The 18706-nt window shown below is 65.0% G+C and overlaps 1 protein-coding gene across 2 annotated transcripts; it reads left to right on the top strand.

Annotated features, from left to right (window-relative positions):
• Positions 1-9628: 9628 nt before the first annotated feature.
• Positions 9629-17366, top strand: EFNA4 (ephrin A4). Of its 2 annotated transcripts, XR_012156098.1 has the most exons (6): positions 9629-9773; positions 13942-14234; positions 15196-15264; positions 15757-15816; positions 16083-16450; positions 16858-16944. XR_012156098.1 is itself a non-coding variant. In XM_073322942.1 (5 exons), exons 1-5 carry the CDS (start codon positions 9661-9663, stop codon positions 16959-16961), a joined length of 639 nt encoding a protein of 212 aa, XP_073179043.1. In that variant the 5' UTR covers positions 9629-9660; the 3' UTR covers positions 16962-17366. The 2 variants fall into 2 exon arrangements, 1 of the variants encoding a protein (XP_073179043.1); XM_073322942.1 differs by lacking the exon at positions 16083-16450 and having other exon boundaries at positions 16858-17366.
• Positions 17367-18706: the final 1340 nt, after the last annotated feature.

Here is an 18706-nt window from a genome sequence, read left to right as displayed (position 1 = left end):
CGCCTTCTGCTCCAGCGTGAATTCTCTGTGCCCCGGGAGTGGCATGTCGTGCAGGCCAGGGCCCAGGCAGTGCCCAGGGCAGATCCCAAGCTGCCCATCCTGGGGCTGGCTCTCCCTTGGGGGGCATGTGGTGCTCTCGTGACCCCAGGAGGCCTCCAGGGGGTCAGATCCCTTCCCCATGTGGCTTAATGGAGGCTTCAGGGGGGTTCCCCTCAGCCTTGGGGTGCTGCAGGGTGTCACAGAGTCACCAGGCAATGCTCTGGAACTAGCGGGGAGGGATAGCTCAGTGGTTTGAGCATTGGCCTGCTAAACCTAGGGTTGTGAGTTCAATCCTTGAGGGGGCCATTTAGGGATCTGGGGCAAAAATTGGGGATTGGCCCTGCTTTGAGCAGGGGGTTGGACTAGATGACCTCCTGAGGTCCCTTCCAACCCTGATATTATATGACATTATATATGACATATACTCCATATAATGCCACCCCTCCCGCCCTGTGGGGCGCTGTGGCAAGGCCCAGACCCAGAAACAAATTTCTAATGCCTCCTCCCGTCAGGGCAGGCCAGCGGGGGGAGCGCTCTGAGCTGGTGCCATTGGCCTGCCCAGGTCTCTCCTGGCCGGGGGGCTGGGGTTGGCCTGGCTGCTTGCTGGAGCCAAGACCCCAAAATTCCCCCGGTGGTTACCCCAATGCTCCACTAGGTGGCGCAGTGGCTCAAGCACTGGCCAGGCAGCCTGGGCTTGGAGGGCTGGGGGATCCCCGGGAGTGGGGGACTGTCTCTATTCCCAAGGGGGCACCCCTTCCCCATACATGCACCACGACCTCTGGGGCAGGCTTGGGGGGGCCCCTCTGCCTCTGGGCAACTTCCCCCTGGGGGCAGACTCTCCATCACCCTCAAGCTCGCCCATGCCCTGTTCTCCCAGCGCCCCGCAGGCCAGGGGGTGGCCCCCAGAGCTAGGAGCTATGGACGCCCTATGATGGAGCAGGGTGGATTGACCGGGGAATGTCGTCTAGTTCCGCTGGGATTGTCTGCACGGAGGATGGGAGAGCCGGGGGTGACTCCACTGGAGTGAGGAGACCCGAGCCTGTAACTGGAGCTGGGAGGGGTTGGACCCAGATGACACCTTTGCCTGGGAAACTGGACAAAGGCTGGAGGAGGGAGCCGGGGAGAGGAGGAGTGAGACTGGGGGGGGGAGGGGAGTTTGGTTTCAGTTTTGGGCTGGGTGGTCGAACGCAGGGAACCCCAATGCTGGGGTCTAAGCTCCCTGCTCCCCCAGAAGGATTATGACTGAGGGGTCCTGGTTGTACCCACAAGCTCTGTTTTGGACTGTGTTCCTGTGGTCCAATAAACCTTCTGTTTTACTGGCTGGCTGAGTCTTGCGGTGAATCCCAGGAAGAGGGGTGCAGGGCCTGGACTCCCCCACACTCCGTGACAACTGGCGGCAGCCATGGGATCTACTGCACCCCATGGACAGCGCTTCCAGCAGTAAGTGACTGGGGAGCAGTAAAATGAAGGGGGATTGACGGGGACCAGGCATGCTGAAGATTCAGAGACGGTTTCAGGGAGCGGTTAACCCTTGGGAGTGTGTGACCAGAGAGAAGGACTTTTGCAGTAACAGGGTCCCCCGGGGGATTGCAGCGAGTGGTCCCAGGGGCGGAGGAGTCTGCAGCTCGACCCTGGCAAAGAGGTGGTGACCTCGAGAAGAGCTGGCACCCTCGGGGTTCTCCCTGGAGTCCGTGGGGAGCTGAGAGCACACAGGCCTGAGAGTGGCCAGCAGGGAGATGCATAGCAAATGCCTTAAGAGTGACCTGGTGGAGCTGTGCAGGCAGAGTGGTGAGCCTCCCAATACGCAGACCCAAGAACAGCTGATTGCCCAGCTGGAGGAGGGAGATCCTCGAACGAACCAATCCCTGTCTCTGAGGGAAGCAGCCTGGCAGATGCAGTGCGGACACCGGTGTCTGTCCCAGCGGGGAGCAAACAGGTGGCTGCTGAGGGCTTCCCGAGACCCCTCCGACCTATGCCTAGGGGAAGGGCCGGGAGGAGCCCAGTGGATACTGAGGGCATTGTGACCCCTGCGGCCAGCAGGGGACCCTCCTGGCAGAGCTCCCCATCGCTGGAGCTGAGGGGGCTGCACTGGGAGAAGGAGCTAAAACAGAGAGTTGGAGCTCAGGCAGCGGGAACTGCAGGAGGAGCGGGAAAAGCAGCATCAGCATGAGCTGGAGGAGAAGGAGAAACAGAGGCAGCATGAAGAGAAGCAGAGACAGCATGAACTGGAGCTGGCCAGGCTGAGGAGCAGCGAGCCCCTGGCTGCGGTGAGTGATGGGGGACCCAGGACGGCACGGAGCGTTGATAAGTGCCTCCTGGTCCAGTGTAAGGAGAGGGAGGACATGGATGACTTCCTGAATGCCTTTGAGACGGCCTGCGAGCTGCACCAGGTTGATCCTGCAGACAGGCTCCAGTCTCTCACCCCCTTACTGGACCCCCAAGGCCGTGGCATTGTACCACCGACTGGAAGGGACGGAGAAAGGGGACTACGAACTACTCAAAAAGGCCTTGCTACATGAGTTTGGGCCGACTCCTGAGATGTATCGGGAAAGTTTCCGGAGTCAGCATAAAACCCCTGGGGCCGCCTATCTGCAACTAGCCGTCCGCATGGAGAGATATGCCACCAAGTGGGCAGAGGGGGCCCAGACGGAAGAAGACCTGGTTAAACTGATCATACTAGAGCAACTGTATGAGCAGTGCCCATCCGACCTGAGGCTATGGTTGGTGGATGAAAAGCTAGAGAAACCGTGACATGCAGGGCGGCTGGCCAATGAGTTTGTGACGAGCCGGACAGGGTGGCAAGGAGGAGTCCCAAAGGAACAGGCCCCCATGATGCAGAGAGTCACCATGGGACCTCCCAGCAGGGAAATATGGAGAACCCCTTCCCAAGGGGAACATCCGGCGTCAGGGCCAATCAACCGGCTTGAGGAGACCAACGGGACATTGGCTGCTATTACTGTGGCCAGAGGTGCCCCAAGCTCAGGGACAGACTGAGCAGACCAAACCCACACAGAGTTAACTGGGTAGGGACCCAGCCAGATGAGGGGCAGGCTTCCCAGGCAAGGGGGGCTGGCAGCTTATCAACTGCTCAGGAAGGGGAGGGCCCCAGGCCAGCTCCTCTCGGCGGTTGGATGCCCGGACTCAAGGTTCTTGGTTTACAGGGTGGGCGCGGGGCTGTCCCTGCGGAGAGAGTGCCTTGTTCCCCTGGAGGTGGATGGGAGGAAGGTCAATGGATACTGGGATATGGGCGCGGAGGTGACGCTGGCCCGGCCTGAGGTGGTGGCCCCAGATCGGGTGGTGCCCAACACCTACCTGACCCTGATGGGGGTGGGCGGGACCCCATTCAAGGTGCCCGTGGCAAGGGTACACCTGAAATGGGGGGCCAAGGAGGGCCCCAAGGATGTGGGGGTGCACCACCATTTGCCCACTGAGGTTTTGATGGGGGGAGACCTAGAGGACTGGCCAAGCAAGCCCCAGACCGCCCTGGTTGTGACGCGTAGCCAGAGCTGGCGAGGGGCACTGTGCCCTGACCTTGGGGAGGGTACCACACCGGAGGCGCAGGACCCTACCCTGGTGGGGAGGGAGCGCCGAGGGGCACGGCTCAGAGAGGCAGAGGCCTCAGACCTGGCCAGCGATAAGGAACTGGGCCCCATCCCTTCCCCAGCCACTGAGTTCCAGACCGAGTTGAGGAAAGATCCCTCCTTGCGGAAGCTCAGGGACCTGGCCGACCTCAGTGTGGGGTGGACCATGAGGAGAGGCTGCCAGGAGAGGTTCCTGTGGGAGAAGGGGTTCCTGTACCGAGAATGGGCTCCCACAAGGGAAGTAGAGTCCTGTGGGATCAGGAGGCAGCTGGGGGTCCCCCAGAAGTATCGCCGCAGGCTCCTGTACCTGGCCCACGACATCCCCCTCGCAGGGCACCAGGGAATCCGGCGCACCCGGCAGAGGTTGCTACAGAACTTTTACTGGCCCGGGGTCTTTACCACGGTCCGGCAGTATTGCCGATGCTGTGACCCCTGTCAGAGGGTGGGGAAGGCCCGGGACAAGGGGAAAGCGGCTTTGAGACCTTTGCCCATCATAGAGGAGCCTTTCCAGAAGGTGGCCATGGACATCGTGGGGCCTCTCAGCAGGACGACCCGGTCGGGGAAGAAATACATTCTGGTGGTGGTAGATTTCGCCACCCGCTACCCCGAGGCAGTGCCCTTAGCTTCCATTGAAGCCGACACCGTGGCCGATGCGCTCCTGACCATTTTCAGCCGAGTGGGGTTCCCCAAGGAAGTCTTGACAGACCAAGGCTCCAACTTCATGTCGGCCCTGCTCCGGTGCTTGTGGGAGAAATGTGGGGTCCGGCACGACTGGGCCTCAGCTTATCACCCCCAGTCCAATGGGCTGGTGGAGAGGTTCAACGGGACGCTAAAGATGATGCTGAAAACCTTTATGAACCAGCACCCGCAGGACTGGGACAAGTACTTACCTCACCTGCTGTTCGCGTACAGGGAGGTGCCCCAGGAGTCTACCGGATTTTCGCCTTTCGAACTGTTATATGGCAGGAGGGTGAGGGGCCCCCTGGACCTGATGAGAGACGAGTGGGAGGGGAAGGCCACTCCCGATGGAGAGTCAGTGGTGGAGTATGTCCTGATCTTCCGAGAGAGACTGGCGGAACTCATGGGCCTGGCCAGGGAGAATTTAGCCAGAGCCTAGAGGAAGCAGAAGGCCTTGTAGGACCACACAAGGATCCAGTGATGGTTCTCATCCCTGTGAGAAAGAACAAACTACAGGCCGCCTGGAAGGGCCCTTTCAAGGTTGTCAAGCAGCTAAACGAGGTAAACTATGTGGTGGAGCTGTCGAACCGGGCGCACCACCGCCGGGTGTACCATGTAAATATGATGAAGCCATATTATGCCAGGGGGAATGTGGTGTTGGCCGTGTGTGGACAGTGGGAGGAGCAGGGAGATGACCCTTTAGTAGATCTATTCCCTGGGACCAGAGCTGGTTCCCCCCTGGAAACAATTCCCCTCTCGGATCAGCTAACCCCTGCCCAGCAAGCTGAGGTCAGGGGGGTGCTGCATCCGTACCGACAGCTGTTTTCCAGCCAGCCTGGACGCACTAATCTGACTGTCCACCGGGTGCAGACGGGGTCGCACCCGCCGATAAGATGCTCCCCCTTCCGAGTCACAGAGAAAACTGCTTAGGACCTGGAAAGAGAGGTCCGGGACATGCTGGCTTTGGGGGTGATCCAGCCATCTGCCAGCCCTTGGGCCTCACTGGTGGTGCTGGTCCCCAAAAGGGACGGGTCGATCCAGTTCTGTGTGGACTATTGGAAGCTCAATGCCATCACTGTATCTGATGCCTACCCCATGTCCAGGCCGGACGAGCTCCTAGACAAGCTGGGAGGAGCTCGGTACCTCACCACCATGGACCTTACAAAGGGCTACTGGCAAGTGCCACTGGATGCAGATGCCCGGCTGAAATCGGCCTTTATCACCCCTCTGGGGCTCTGCGAGTTCCTGACCCTGCCTTTCGGCCTCAAGCGAGCGCTGGCCACCTTCCAGCGCATGGTGGACCAGCTACTGAGGGGGATGGAGAGTTTTGCCCTGGCGTATATTGATTGCATCTGTGTCTTTAGCCAGACCAGGGAGGACCACGTGTCCCAGGTTAGACAAGTGCTGGACCGACTCCAGGAGGCGGGACTGACCGTAAAAGCTGAGAAGTGCAAGGTGGGGATGGCGGAAGTATCTTACCTGGGCCATCAGGTGGGGAGCGGCCGCCTAAAGCCGGAACCAGCCAAGGTGGAGGTGATCATTGACTGGCCCGCTCCCCACACCAAAAAGCAGGTCCAGGCCTTTATTGAGTTGGCAGGATACTACCGAAGGTTTGTGCCCCACTTTAGCGCCATAGCCACCCCCATCACTAGTGTTCACCGACGCCTCAGACACGGGACTGGGGGCGGTGTTAATGCAGGAGGATGAAAAGGGGGAGAGACACCCCATCGTGTACCTGAGCAAGAAGTTGCTACCCCGGGAGCAACACTACGCGGCCATCGAGAAGGAGTGCCTGGCCATGGTGTGGGCCCTCAAGAAACTAGAGCCCTATCTCTTCGGGCGACACTTCACCGTCTACACCGACCACTCTCCCCGGACCTGGCTGCACCAGATGGAAATAATCCTGCAGGAGCAGGCTCCTGACATGGACGTGGCCCACGTGAAGGGAAGTGCCAACATGTTAGCGGATGCGCTGTCCTGGAGAGGGGGCCCCGAACTTCCCCAGGTCACTGGTCAGAGTGACCCTGCTCAGTTCAGTCTCGAAGGGGGGAGAGATGTGACAGAGCAGGGACTGGGGAGGATTGACCGGGGAATGGCGTCTAGTTCTGCTGGGACTGTCTGCGCAGGGGATGGAGGAGCCGGGGGTGACTCCGCTGGAGTGAGGAGACCCGAGCCTATAACCGGAGCTGGGGGGGTTGGACCCAGGTGACACCTTTGCCTGGGGAATGTGGACACAGGCTGTAGGAGCCAGGGGGAGGAGGAGCGGGACTGGAGGAGGGGGGGTTTAGTTTTCAGTTTGGGGCTGGGTGGAGGAACGCAGGGAACCCCAGGGCTGGGGTCTAAGCTCCCTGCTCCCCCAGAAGGACTTGACTGAGGGGTCCTGGTTGTACCCACAAGCTCTGTTTTGGACTGTGTTCCTGTTGTCCAATAAACCTTCTGTTTTACTGGCTGGCTGAGAGTCTCAGTGAATCCGAGGAAGAGGGGTACAGGGCCCGGACTCCCCCACACCCTATGTCATGCCCCCCTGGGGTGCTGCTGGGGTGTGTTGGCATCACTCCCCCCCCCCGGCTCAGCTTTAGGAGCCCCCGCAGCTGGCAGTTCCTGGTCCCCCCCCCCCCCAACGCCTGGTGCAGCCCCAGAGTGTGGCCCCAGGATCTCACCCCCATGCCCCAGCTCAGCCCGGTGGGGTCGCTGCTGGTCTGTGCTGCCAGGCATCGGCTCGATGGGCAGGGCTGTGCCCGGGGGGGGCGGGTGTAGTATGTCCCGTGGCTCTGGTCCTAGGGTGAGTCCTGGCTTCTCCCCTGCGCCAGCCCAGGGAACTAGCATAAAGGCTGCTCTGCGTGCTCCAGAACCACTCGGCACGTCTGTCCGGCTGCACCGCCCCCGAACCCGGGAACAAAGTCTCTCTTGTGCTGCCCAGCCGCACGGAGCCGCTTACCTTTTATTGCCACTGGGGCTCTGTCATGGCCCTGGCTACGTGACAGACCCGGCTGGGGGAGGCTGTGCTGGGAGTGCAGCCTAACCAGGCTGGGGCGGGTGCTGCTTAGATAGGGGAAGCCGGCCCCGGCCCTTGCCCCAAGACTCCAGCTGGCTCTGGAGAGTCGGAGGGAGGTGGGATGCCTGACAGCATGGGGGCAGGGCGAGGCCTTGGGTCTGGGATGCAGCCCCCATAAGAGTGGGGTGCATTGTGGTGCCAGGGACTGTGCCCCTGGGGCAGGGAACATGTCCTGACCCTGACGTGGGGGGCTGAGGCTGCATTGCTGGGGATGTTTCACACTTGCCTGCAGAATGCTGGGGGGCTGTAGGGACTGAGTGGCCTGGAGCTGGGCAGATGGGGGCTGCTGGGGGTGTCCCAGGGCTGCTAGGTGAGTGCAGCTGGACAGCATGAGCCTCAGCCAGGAGATGGGGTGGGAAGAGCTCAGGGAGGACAGGTCCATCCAGGGCCTCCCTGGCTGTGCTGTTGAGGGAGCTGGCTATCGGGCCGGAAGATGGGGACTGTGGCACTGGTCTGGCTTTAGCAGCCCTCTCCTGGCTCCTTGCCAAGCCCGGCTGGGGCTTTGGAAAACTGTCAGGAAAAGTGCCCAAGCTGCCTCTGAAGGGATCCTCGCCAAACGCAGCAGTTAGGACCGGCTACACCCTGAGCTCACCGAGCACCCCTTGCGCTTCTGCTCCCCCCAGCAGCCCAACCAGGAGCCATGTCCCCACTGATGTTAGGTGAGGCCCCCCAGGCAGGCCCCCCTTTGGGTGAGATCTAGAAATGATCTGCTTCCCAGAGATAAGGGGAAGGTTTGACCAGCCTGGGGTGGACACTGGCAGTTAGGATGCCTGGGCTCTAGTTCCAGCATGGGGAGGGGAGAGGGGTCTAGTGGGGTCCTTGATGCAGGCCCAGGTGTGTCTGGGGTCAGCGTAGGGAGGTGATTTTACCCCCCTATTGGGCACTGGGCCCTGCTGGAAGCCAGGGGCCAACAATCTAAGGGTGCTGATAAGCTGGCAAGGGGCAGAGCGGAGCCCCCAGCCTGATAAAAAGGGTTAGAAGAGGGACCCAATCCCGCCAGGCTCCAGGGGGCAACTGGGTTAGTTTATGAGAGTGAAGGCCTGGCCTGGGGGGATGAATGGGATCTCCGAGCACTCAGCAGCCCAACCAGAGCCCATGGCTGGAAGGGGGAGCCAGCCAAATTCAGACGAGACATAAGCTGCCAGTTTTTAATAGTGACTGTAACCACCGGGCCAGGCAGCGGGCCACAGGCTAGGGGATTTTCCGTCCCTGGCAACCTTTACAAAGCACAGGCGAGTCCTTGTTCCCAGGGTTCAAACAGGACCAAAGGTGGGGATGGGCCCTGGCCTGGGTGAACCCAGGGTTCCTACCTGGCCTTATCATTCATGCAGCGTTTCTCAAACTGGGGGGGGGCTGACCCCAAAGGGCGTCACAAGGCTGGTGGGGGGTTGGGAGAGCAGTGGTGGCTGGCCGAGCACCCAGCTTTTCTGAAGGCAGTGCCCCCGCCAGCAGCCGCGCAGAGTGAGGGGGGCCTGGGAAGGGGGGGTCGTCAGAGCCTGAAATATTTTCAGCAAAAAAAGTGTGAGCCCCCCCCACCCCGGTCTCGGGGTTTGACACAATGAAGCCGGGGGGGGGCGGGGCAGGGGCTCACAAGAGGGCCCTAGCGGTGCCCCTCACCCTGTAGGGTACATCCTCGCTCTGGGGTGACAGTGGGGGCTAATGGTTAGAGCAAGGCAAGGCCGGGGGGCAGTCAGGGGGCTGCTGCTGGGCCTAGGCTGAAGGGATCAGCCCTGGGGGGCAGGATGTGGGGGGACACAACGGGGGAGCAGGAGGGTGAAGCTGCTCAGCACCCCCGGAGCTGGGGTGGGGGAAGGGGCCGTTTTCCGCGGGGAAATGGGGACAGAACCGGCGGCCGGGAAAGCTTGGGCCCAAATATTTGGGGGTTTCCCGTTTCCATGGAAACCCCTTTGCTGGGCCCAGCCCCCCATGCAACGCTGCCGGGCTCGCTTCGGCTCGCAGTGTGAACGCCCCGGCCTGGAGGGGTTCGCCGTGGGGGGGTCCGAAAGCGCCGCGCCTCCCCCGGGTAGGCCCGACCCCCCCGTGCCCGGTGTTCGTGCAGCCCCCGCCCGGCTCCGCGCGAGCTGTTAACGGGGGGCGGCGGCGCTCGGCCCCCAAAGGGTTAAGCTGGGACTTGGGGAACTTTGTTCGGGGTGGCTGCGCTCCGGCCGCTGATTGGCCCGAAGTTGGAGCTGGGGGCGGGGCCTGCCCTGCCCCCCGCCCGGTCCCCCTCCGCCGGCCCGCCCGCCCGCCCGTCGGCCAGTCCCCCGCCCGGCAGCCCCGCGCTCGCCGCCCGACCCGGCCGGAGCGATGTGCCCGGCGCTGCTGCTGCGGCTCCTGCTGTGGGGGCCGCTGCTGTGGGGGCGGCTCCGGCCGGTGCGCGGCCTCCGGCACAGCGTCTACTGGAACTCGAGCAACCCCAGGTACGGCCCGGCTCGGCTCGGCTCGGCCCGGCCCGGCCCGGAGCCGCCGCGCCCGGGGGCCGGCCAGGGAGCGGGGATGCTCGGGGCGCCTGCCCGGCTCTGCGCGCTGGGGACGGCTCCGTGGCTGGGGGTCCCCGGCGGCCCCGGCTCTGCGCTGCGCGCCTGGCGGCTCCTTTGTCTCGCTGCCGGCTGCGCCCCCTGCCCGGCCCCAGCCTGGCCTGCCGGCCCCGCAGCCCTGCGCGCTCTTGGGGGGCCCGGCTGCGCCCTGCAGCTCGCCCTGGGCTCGCAGCCCCGGGCTCCCCGGCCCCAGCAGCGACTGGCCGGGAACATGCCCGCGGGGGGCGCTGGGAGCGGGGCGAGGAGCCCGCAGCCAGCCCCGGCCCTAACCAGCTTGTGCAGGGAGCGGGCGTTGCGCTGGGCAGGTCCTGCCAGCCTCCCCTGTGCCAGGCCAGCGTTCCTGAGCGGCGCCACCCGGCCAGGGGCGAGTTGGGGCGAGTCTGGGGCGTGGGAACGGCCCAGTAGCACGGGCAGGGGGGCAGGGGGCTGCGGGCCTGGGACTACCTGAGGCAGGTGGAAAGTGCTGGCCCCAGAGATCGCAGCTGGCCCTGGGCGAGGGTGGCCCGGTGCTTCACAGCCTGCAGCCCACGTGGGCGTGGCAGGGCCCAGTGTGGCTCCTGGCTGTGCCCAGGGGATGTCCCCAGGACCCAGCCCCCCACTCAGGGCCCCCCCGTCTGCCCGATCTGTAGCCTTGAATTGGGAACTCTCCTGCCTGCCAGGGCGTGAGCCTGCGGCACCGAGCCCCAGGGCTGAGCTGGCAGGTGGGTTCTGGGGTGGAGTGTTGGGAAGCAGCTTTGGGGCCTGTCTCTGCTGTTTCTGTTCCCCTGGAGCGTGGCACTGGCTCCTGCCCCATCTCTGCGGGCAGCACGAGGGTGCCAGCCCCCTCCATCAGTCTAGGAGCAAAGACTCCGCTGTCTGGGCACTGCCTGAAGGCTCCTCTGTCTGCTGGATTCCGGGCTCCCTCAGCATGGGGCAGAACAGGCCATGCCCTGGGACACAAGGGGGGATTGCGATGGGGGAGCTTCAGAGCCCTCCCTCTACAACTCTTAATTGTGTTTGAGTCTTGACTAGACCAGGCTCTGCCCCATGGCTAGAGGGAGGGGGGCTGAGGGAAGGCTCTGCCCCATGGCGAGAGGGAGGGGGGCTGAAGGGACGGGCTGTCTAGTGCATGTGGATCCCTGACCTTTCCCTGCTACTCTAGGCAGGAGGGTCCTGGCTTGTCCCTGTGGTGCTGGGCACAGGCCGCGCCAGGCTGCCCTGGAAGGTCTTGCTCAGCTGCACTTGGGGGTGAGCCCATCTCCCCTGCTTGACCCAGCCCCTGCCAGCCCACTCCCAGGGCTCTGGCCTGTTGGGAGGCAGGGGGAGAGCTGGCTGCTGATGCTGCAGCATTGCGGGCAATTTGGGGCAAACCCCACCCAGAGCACCTGACTTCTGCCCTGGGATGCGCTTGGAGCCGCAGCGGTTCGGGGTCGGAGGGGGTGGGGGTGTGAGAGTTGTTCTCTCTAGGCTGGGGGCTCCTCTGCGGTGATAACACTGAGAGTCCTGCCCCACAGATCACGCCGTCCGAGTGCCTGATTCCCCTGCCCCGTGGAGGGCCAGGGGAGCTGTTAGCCCCTTATCCCTTGGCTTTGGGACACAGAGCACATGCGGGCCCCTTGCCTGTGCTGAGACCTGCTCCACCCCCAGGCCCTGTGGGCTTGGCCCCCTGGCAGGGATTGAGGTTGCTGATGCTCTGGGTGGGGGTGGGAGGGCTCAGGCTCGGCCTTTCCTGACACCCAGTGGTTACTGTGCCAGCCCGTCGCAAGGGAGCCGTGGCCTGCCCCCCTTTGCGTCTTTGTCCCGTGGCTTGGGGCCAGGTTCCCTGGTGGGAGCTGGCAGAGCAGGGTGGAGGTGGGGCCGGCTGATCCATTGGAATCCAGCGTCAGCCTTTGCCACGGCCGGTGCAGGGACTAGCTGGGCTGTGCTCACCAGGCGCTGCCCAGGGACCTGCCTCGGATAGCCCTGCTGCGGGGGCCGAGCTCCCTGGTGTCCTGCAGCAGAGAGGCTGGACTGTGGGCTGGGGGAGAGGCTCCCCAGGGTGCGCACCCCTAGTGCTGGCCATTCCCATTGGAGCCGCTCCCACGGGGCGTGGAGGTGGCCCGTGGGCCAGGGGGCACCTGGAACTCGGTCTGTGGCTGGGAGGCCAGGTCAGAACTAGTCGTAGTTTTCACTGCGCCCCCTAGGCAGCCCGTCCCCAGCCCTGTGCGTGCCCATGCCCAGGGAGTGATGTAGCAGGATGCCCATGGCAGCTGTCCTCCTTGGCTATGCCAGGCAGGTTCCCAACTGCCTAGCCCAGGAGAGGACCTGGGGCAGAGAGGAGGGGGGCAGCGGGGCTTGGCCTGCAGCCCTGTTTACATCCCAGGCTGTTGCCCAGTGAACACAGATGCCGCCAGCCCTGCCCTGCCCAGGGGAGGTGGATCGGCCAGGTGTCTGCTTTTAGCAGCCGGGGCTGGTGGGTGGGGCAGGGCAGTGTGAGCGCTTACCTACCCAGCCCTCGTTAAACGGGCATTGCTGTCCCAGCCCACTGCCTGCCAGGGCAGGGCACAGCCTGGCGCTCCCTGCCTCCTGGGCACACCTGCCAAGCTGCCCTCTCAGCCTGGCAGAGTAGGGGATTCAGCTGGACTGGGACTGCTCTCATCTGCCCTTGATGGGTCTGTCTCATGTTCCGGGTGGATTGACAGAGCGGGCACAGCTCAGACCCCTGCATCTCCTGGTCCCATTCCTGGGCCATAACTGCTAGACCTTGCTCCCTCCCATTGCCAGCGCTGCCCGGTCCAGCCTCAATCCTGCATGGCAGCCACTGGGAATCTGGATCCTATTGGAGCTGCCTCCGGGCCTGGCCATACACTGTGCGCACCAGACTTCGCACAGGGGCCCGTGCTGGCCCCAGCAGCCCGGTGTGTGAGCAGCGTCCCTTCCCCCCACTGGTCTGTCACCGCCGATCAGCGCAGCGGGACACTGAGGCCTGCGCCTGGGGCAGGGGCTTTGTGCGCTCTCAGCTCGCGGCCCGGCGTGGCTCTGAGCCGCGGCCCCGGCTCCCCAGCCGCCCTGCCGAGCACATTCAGTTCCAGCAGGCTGAGCCTAATCGGAGCTGATGCCTTTTTGTTTCACGAGGCCGGCTGCCCGGTAGCTGTTTCAACAACAGGCTGGAGCCGAGTGCTGCGTGGGAGCCAGTGGCTGACACATCTGGCTGGGGAGCCCCCTCCCCTCCAGGTGTTGGGGACTGTGCATGCCAGGGCCTGTCCTGACCACCGGGGGAGAGGGCCTGAGGCTGCTCCCCATGCACGACCCCCAAAGGTGACGTGCAGTGGGGTGAGCCGGGCGCCAGTCTAGGCTGCAAGCACAGTTGTGTCAGGCCCTTGACCCCATTGGCTCTGCCTGTCTGGCCTGTGCTCCCTGGGAGCTGGCACCCGCTGGGTCCACCCCTCCGGCTGAAGTGCCCAGGAGGGGTGAGCAGGAATCTCGTCTCCCTGTCCCAGTGCCCTCCCCCTGCAGGCAGTGCCAGGGTCACCAGCACGGGAAACGGGCACAAAGGAATCTGTAAACCCAACGCAAATCACCCCCGAGTTTCCCGGTTCCTTCCCTGGCGTTAGCTGGTGCCCTGTAACCCACCCTGGGGACACGCACGGACTCCAGGAGAAGCCGGGGCGGGGTGTGGGGGGTGCAGCTCTCAGGATGTGGGGCCCGGCTGGGACCGTTGGGTGTCACGGCCCACTCTGCCCCAGCTGCTGCTAAGCGTCTGGCTGCAGGAACTGCACCCCTCCGCCCAGGCAGCCGGCTCTGAGCCCACAGACAGCACGGGCACTTGTCAGCCCCTGGGCCAGACCTCCTTCTCCAGCTGCTGGGTACAGTGGGCAGATGGTGAGTGTGGCTGAACTCTGGGTGCTTTCCCCCACAGCCGCTCCGGCCAGGGTTTGATGGGTGCGGAGGGGCTACTGCTGTCCCCGACCTTCCCGGCCCCTCCTGGCACCATGGCTCCTCCCCCACCAGTTCCCTGCCCCCTTGCTGGCCCCCCTTAGCCCTCCTGGCACCATGTCTCTGTGCCCACTCACGGGCCCCTTCTCACTCCCAGGTTCTTGCATGAAGACTATGCTGTCCAGGTCTCCATCAATGACTACCTGGACATCTACTGCCCGCACTACGAGCGCCCAGTGCCCGTGGGCCGGGCTGAGACCTTCAGCCTGCACATGGTGGACTCCGAGGGCTACCAGGGCTGCTACGAGACACCTGGTGCCTTCAAGCGCTGGGAGTGCAACCGGCCCCACGCACCCTTCGGGCCTGTCCGCTTCTCTGAGAAGATCCAGCGCTTCACGCCCTTCTCGCTGGGCTTCGAGTTCCAGCCGGGGGAGACCTACTACTATATCTGTGAGTGTCCCCCGGCCCCCCGCGCCTGCTTGTGCCCCCAGGGGCCCCCCGTGCCCTGCCAAGCGGTGTTGGCTCCAGGCTGGGCTGTGGGTGTCCATGCGGCCGGGCGGCAGTGCCCTGGGAGGAGGCTCCTTCTCCGTTTCCCCAGCCTGCTGCAGTGTGCCAGGTGGGCAGGAGGGGGCGCCCCTTGCCCAGGTCTTGGCTCCTTCCTGGCAGCATGGGGGACCGTTTAGCTGGCTGCTGCCTGAATTGGGCCCTGGCTGGGCACCCCGCTCCAGCCAGCCAGTGCCCACTGCCCCCAAGAGCTCGCTGACCCGGGCTGCCAGGGGCTGGGCTCTGAGAGGGGTGGGGCGCAGTTCCCCGGGGTCTCTTCCCCCCACACCCCAGGCCAGGGGTGCCCGCCCTGGGGGGAGTGTTGGTCTGCTCGGGGTGGGCTGGGGGTCCGAGGCGGCTGGGCTGTCGGGGGCAGGGCTCCCCCAGGTTGTAGCCTCACGCCCCTCCCCTGCAGCGCTGGCCCTGGGGTGCGCTGAGATCCCCAGGGCCCGGGGGGGAGTGGCGGGCACTGCCCGGTGGGTGGGTGGGAAGGTGGGAGTAGCTGGGTGCGTTGGCGTCCCCCTAACGGGCTGGCCTGACGGTGACCCTGGCTGACCCTGCTTTCCCCCCGCCCCGAGGGAGGGGCTGGACTGATGGGTTTCCCAGCTGTGCGGGGGACGGGGGGCGCGACTCTCTTCTGCTGGGCCCAGGTGCTTCCTGCTGGGCTAAGACCCCCGCCTCGGAGCCGCCTGCCCCGCGCTTAGGAGTTGCTTGTAAATCCCCTCAGTGGCTCCTTGGGGGAGAGGGCCGAGCGTGCTGGGGGCTCCCGCAGGGGAGGGGAAGGGGGAGGGCCCTGGGTTCGGGGCAGGCCTGACTCCCAGCTGTGCCCATGTGGGCAGTGCCCTGACGTCCCTGTCTCTGCCCCCAGCTATCCCCAGCCCAGAGAGCGCCGGGCGGTGCCTGAGGCTACGAGTGGCCGTCTGCTGCAAGGCATCGAGTGAGTCCGTCTGGCCGGGCACTGGAGGGACTGGAGGGGGGAGCCGAGCGGGGCCCCCCCTTCCACGTGGCAGAAGCCTGCTAATGGGACCCAGACGTGGGGTGGGCACGAGCCCTGGGGAGGGGGAGGGGAGACAGCCCTGCCCTCCCGCTCTCAATCTAGACTCTTCCCAGAATCCCTTGCAGCGGGGGGAGGGCGGCTCTGTCTGGGGGACTCGAGGTGTCTGGCTGGTTTCATCCTGGGCATTAACCCTTTCCACCCTGAAGCCTCTGCTGCTGGCGCCGGGGGGAGGGCACCCCTGATTTGGAGGGAGATGCCATGGACACCCCTACACCTTGTGAGGGGGGGCAGCAGCACATTGGTACAGGGAGGCTGGCCCGGGTCTTGGGGGGCAGCAGAAGGGCAGTGCCGGGGATCCCGGGGCCGGGGGTGGGGGAAGCTTCCTGTTGGAGACAGAGTCACTGATGGATTCTGGTTTTGATTTGTTTCCAGCAACAAAGCCTGTGACAGAAGTTCCCAAATCTCAGCCCCGTGGGAGAGGGGGGTCAGAGGGTGAGTATGTGGGGGGCGGGGGTGCTACCTCCCCAGGGAGGTGGGGGGCATAGGCAGGAGGAGGGTTCAGGGAGTGAGTATGTAGCGGGGGGGTGCTACATGCCTTGGGCGCAGGAGAATAGGCAGGAGGGGGTACAGGGGGTGAGTATATAGTGGGGGGATGCTACATGCCTTGGGGGGGCATGGGCAGGAGGGGGGAGTGGGGGAGCTCACCATGACCAGCTCCCCCCAGCTCCCTGGGCCTTTTGCTCTTGTTCTCTCTGCAGACACCGAGCCGCCAGGTCACAGCACCGCGCGGGCCACGCTCCGGCCCCACGGCCCCTGCCTCAGCCTCGCCCTCCTCCCGCTCCCCCTCCTGTGGCTCTGACCTGCCCTGCACTCCTCGGGGCGAGGGGGGGGGGAGGGGGTTGTCTCCTTGCTGCAGAGTTGGGGATTTTTGGACTTTGTCCCCACAAAGACCTCCAAGCGGCCATGCATTGTGGGGCGGGCGCCTTCGCCCCAGCTCGTACCCCCGGCTCCGCTGCTCCTGCCAGTCCCCAGAGCGCCCAGGCCGAGGTGCTGGAGCCCAGGATGTGCTGGACCCAGAGATGCCCCGTGCTGGCATTCGGCTGGAGGAGGAGAGGCTGGCTGGGCGGTAAGAGGGGGTGCCCTGGTGGAGGGCAGGTACCAGGGATGTTAGCAAGGCCAGGGTGGCTGGGACTGGCCGGGAAGCCTCCAGGCTGGGAGCTGGGGCACAGGGAGGAGCTGGGGGCTCACAGTGGGAGGTTGGGGGGGCCCTGGTGCTGGTAGGCTGTGGGGGTAAAGGGAGCTCTGGATAGAAGTGCCCCCCCGTCTGCTCCATCTTCGGGAGAGGTGATTTGCCATGGGGGCGGATCCCAGGCAGGCTCCCCCTTGGTGTTGATTTCTGGGCCCCGGTTCCTAGCTCAGCGCTCAGGTCCCTGGGCACCATGCCCGCCCCTCCTGCTCTAGCCTGCAAGGGGGCAGGCCTGATGCTGACTTCCCAGCCCGGCGTGCTCCCTGACGGGCTCTCTCCCTCCCCAGGGCCCTTCTCCGTCACCGACGCACCCGCTGCTGCCGGTCAGATGCCCGCCTCCATCCTGGCCTCATTGGTGCCTCCTGGTGGTCAGGGCTCCTTGCCCCTGTGAAATGGGCCTTTGCTTATGGACGACTCCCAGAGACTCCAGCAGGAGGGACCCTGCCGGGGGGTCTGTGGCCGGGGGGACCTCCTCCCCACCTGGCACATTCCCAAAGGCCCCATGGGGAGTCGGAGGATCCTGTTGGTTCTGGCCCTGCAGAGTTCGGCCCTGGACAGCACCCGGGATTGACCCCCCCCTTTCACTGGCAGGGCTGGACTGTCTCCCCGGAGCCCCGGCCCATCTTGGCCCCTGGTGCTGGGCGCCAGCCCGGTAAAGCCCCTCGCTCTGGCGAGGCTGATCTGTCTTCCGTGAAGACGCCCCCTGGGCCGTGTACAGTTTCTATTTTTGTATCTGTGTTTAGCGACTGAGCCAACGAATAAAGCATTTGCAAGATGCCGGCGGCTCCGCTGGCCCCTCTGGGACTGGGCAAGAGCAGACGCACCCGCTGCCCGCCAGCCCCTGAGGCTGCAGCTGGGCGATGCCCAGGCCACATGCCCTGTGCTGCTCCCCTCGCCCTAGGGGCAGCTCTCAGAGGAGCGGCTGAGCCCCGGCCTTGCTGCTGGTCCATACCGTGCCCAGCTGTGCCCCCACCTTGGCCCCTGCTCTCCCCCCAGGCCCTGCCCCATGGGGCTGGCTCTGGGTGATGCTGCCCCAATCTCTGGCTCAGCTGGCTGGGCAATGGGTCCCTGGGAGAGGCCTGTGGGTCTGGAGTGAGAGGTAGGGGGAGCCCCGTGTGGGATCGTGGGGGGCCCGCCCTGGCCTTGGCGGAGCTTCTCCTGGCCACGAGGGGCCATGCAGGGGGCTCCCCCTCTGCCTGTTGCCTCAGCGCAGCAGCTGGGCTGGGGGGCCCAGCATCACTGGGGGACCCCTGGGAAAGGGAGGGTGTGTTGTGCTCCCCCCACCCCCCTGCTCTCCGGGTCTTAGGGAGCCTGTAGCAGGCCCGCGTGTGGGAATTGGGGGGGCGTGTGTTCAGATGGAGGGGGCGCTGGCAGGCGAGGGGCGCATGGTGGGTTGGCTCATCGTCCCCTTTCCTGCTGGGGGTTTAATTGCTGAGAGTGGGATCGAGCCGGGGGCTAAGCTGTAATTACAGCTCATCCGCCTTCGGGGAGCCGGGGCCCTGCTCGTGGCCACGCATGCCCAGCAGGGGGCGACCCGTCGAGCGGTGGGGCCCTCCAGCAGGGGGCGCTGCTCTGCGGGCCAGGTGGGGGCTAGCGGGAGCTGTGTGCGGAGGCCGGGGCCACCTGCCCTGATTGATGGCGCCTGCAGCACGGCCAGGCTGGGTTTCCGCGGAGACGGGGGGGGGAGCAGGGAATCGATAACCGGTCAGCGCGGCGGAGCCAGTGTGGGCACTGCCGGGCACATCCCCCCGGCTCTCCTGGGGATGGTCTTGTGGGGGGGCCTGGGGGCACCAGGAGACGGCTCCCTAGGGCAGGGGCTGCTGTCTGGGCTGCGTAGGGGAGACTAATCCAGCAGTCAGGGGTTAACTGGTTTTGCTCAGAGACTAATCCAGCAGTCAGGGGTGGCTGGGCTCTGTGGGGTGGGAACGGGCAGGGGGTGCCCCACTCAGTCACCGCTCTCCTGCCTGGTACCAATTCTCTGCCCCAGGGAGCTGCTCTCTGGGGCCCCCGAGGGCCTGCAGGGAGCCCGGCAGGTGGGGTGCCCTGTCCCTTGGCCCAGGGCTGTTGCTGCAGGCAAGGGTAACTCTCCCCGGAGCCAGCGGCTGCTCGCTGCCCCCGGCAGGGCTCAGGCTGGTG

Source organism: Lepidochelys kempii, chromosome 24, assembly GCF_965140265.1.
Source record: "Lepidochelys kempii isolate rLepKem1 chromosome 24, rLepKem1.hap2, whole genome shotgun sequence".
Lineage (NCBI taxonomy): Eukaryota > Metazoa > Chordata > Testudines > Cheloniidae > Lepidochelys > Lepidochelys kempii.
This window is presented reverse-complemented; position numbering and strand designations above follow the sequence as displayed.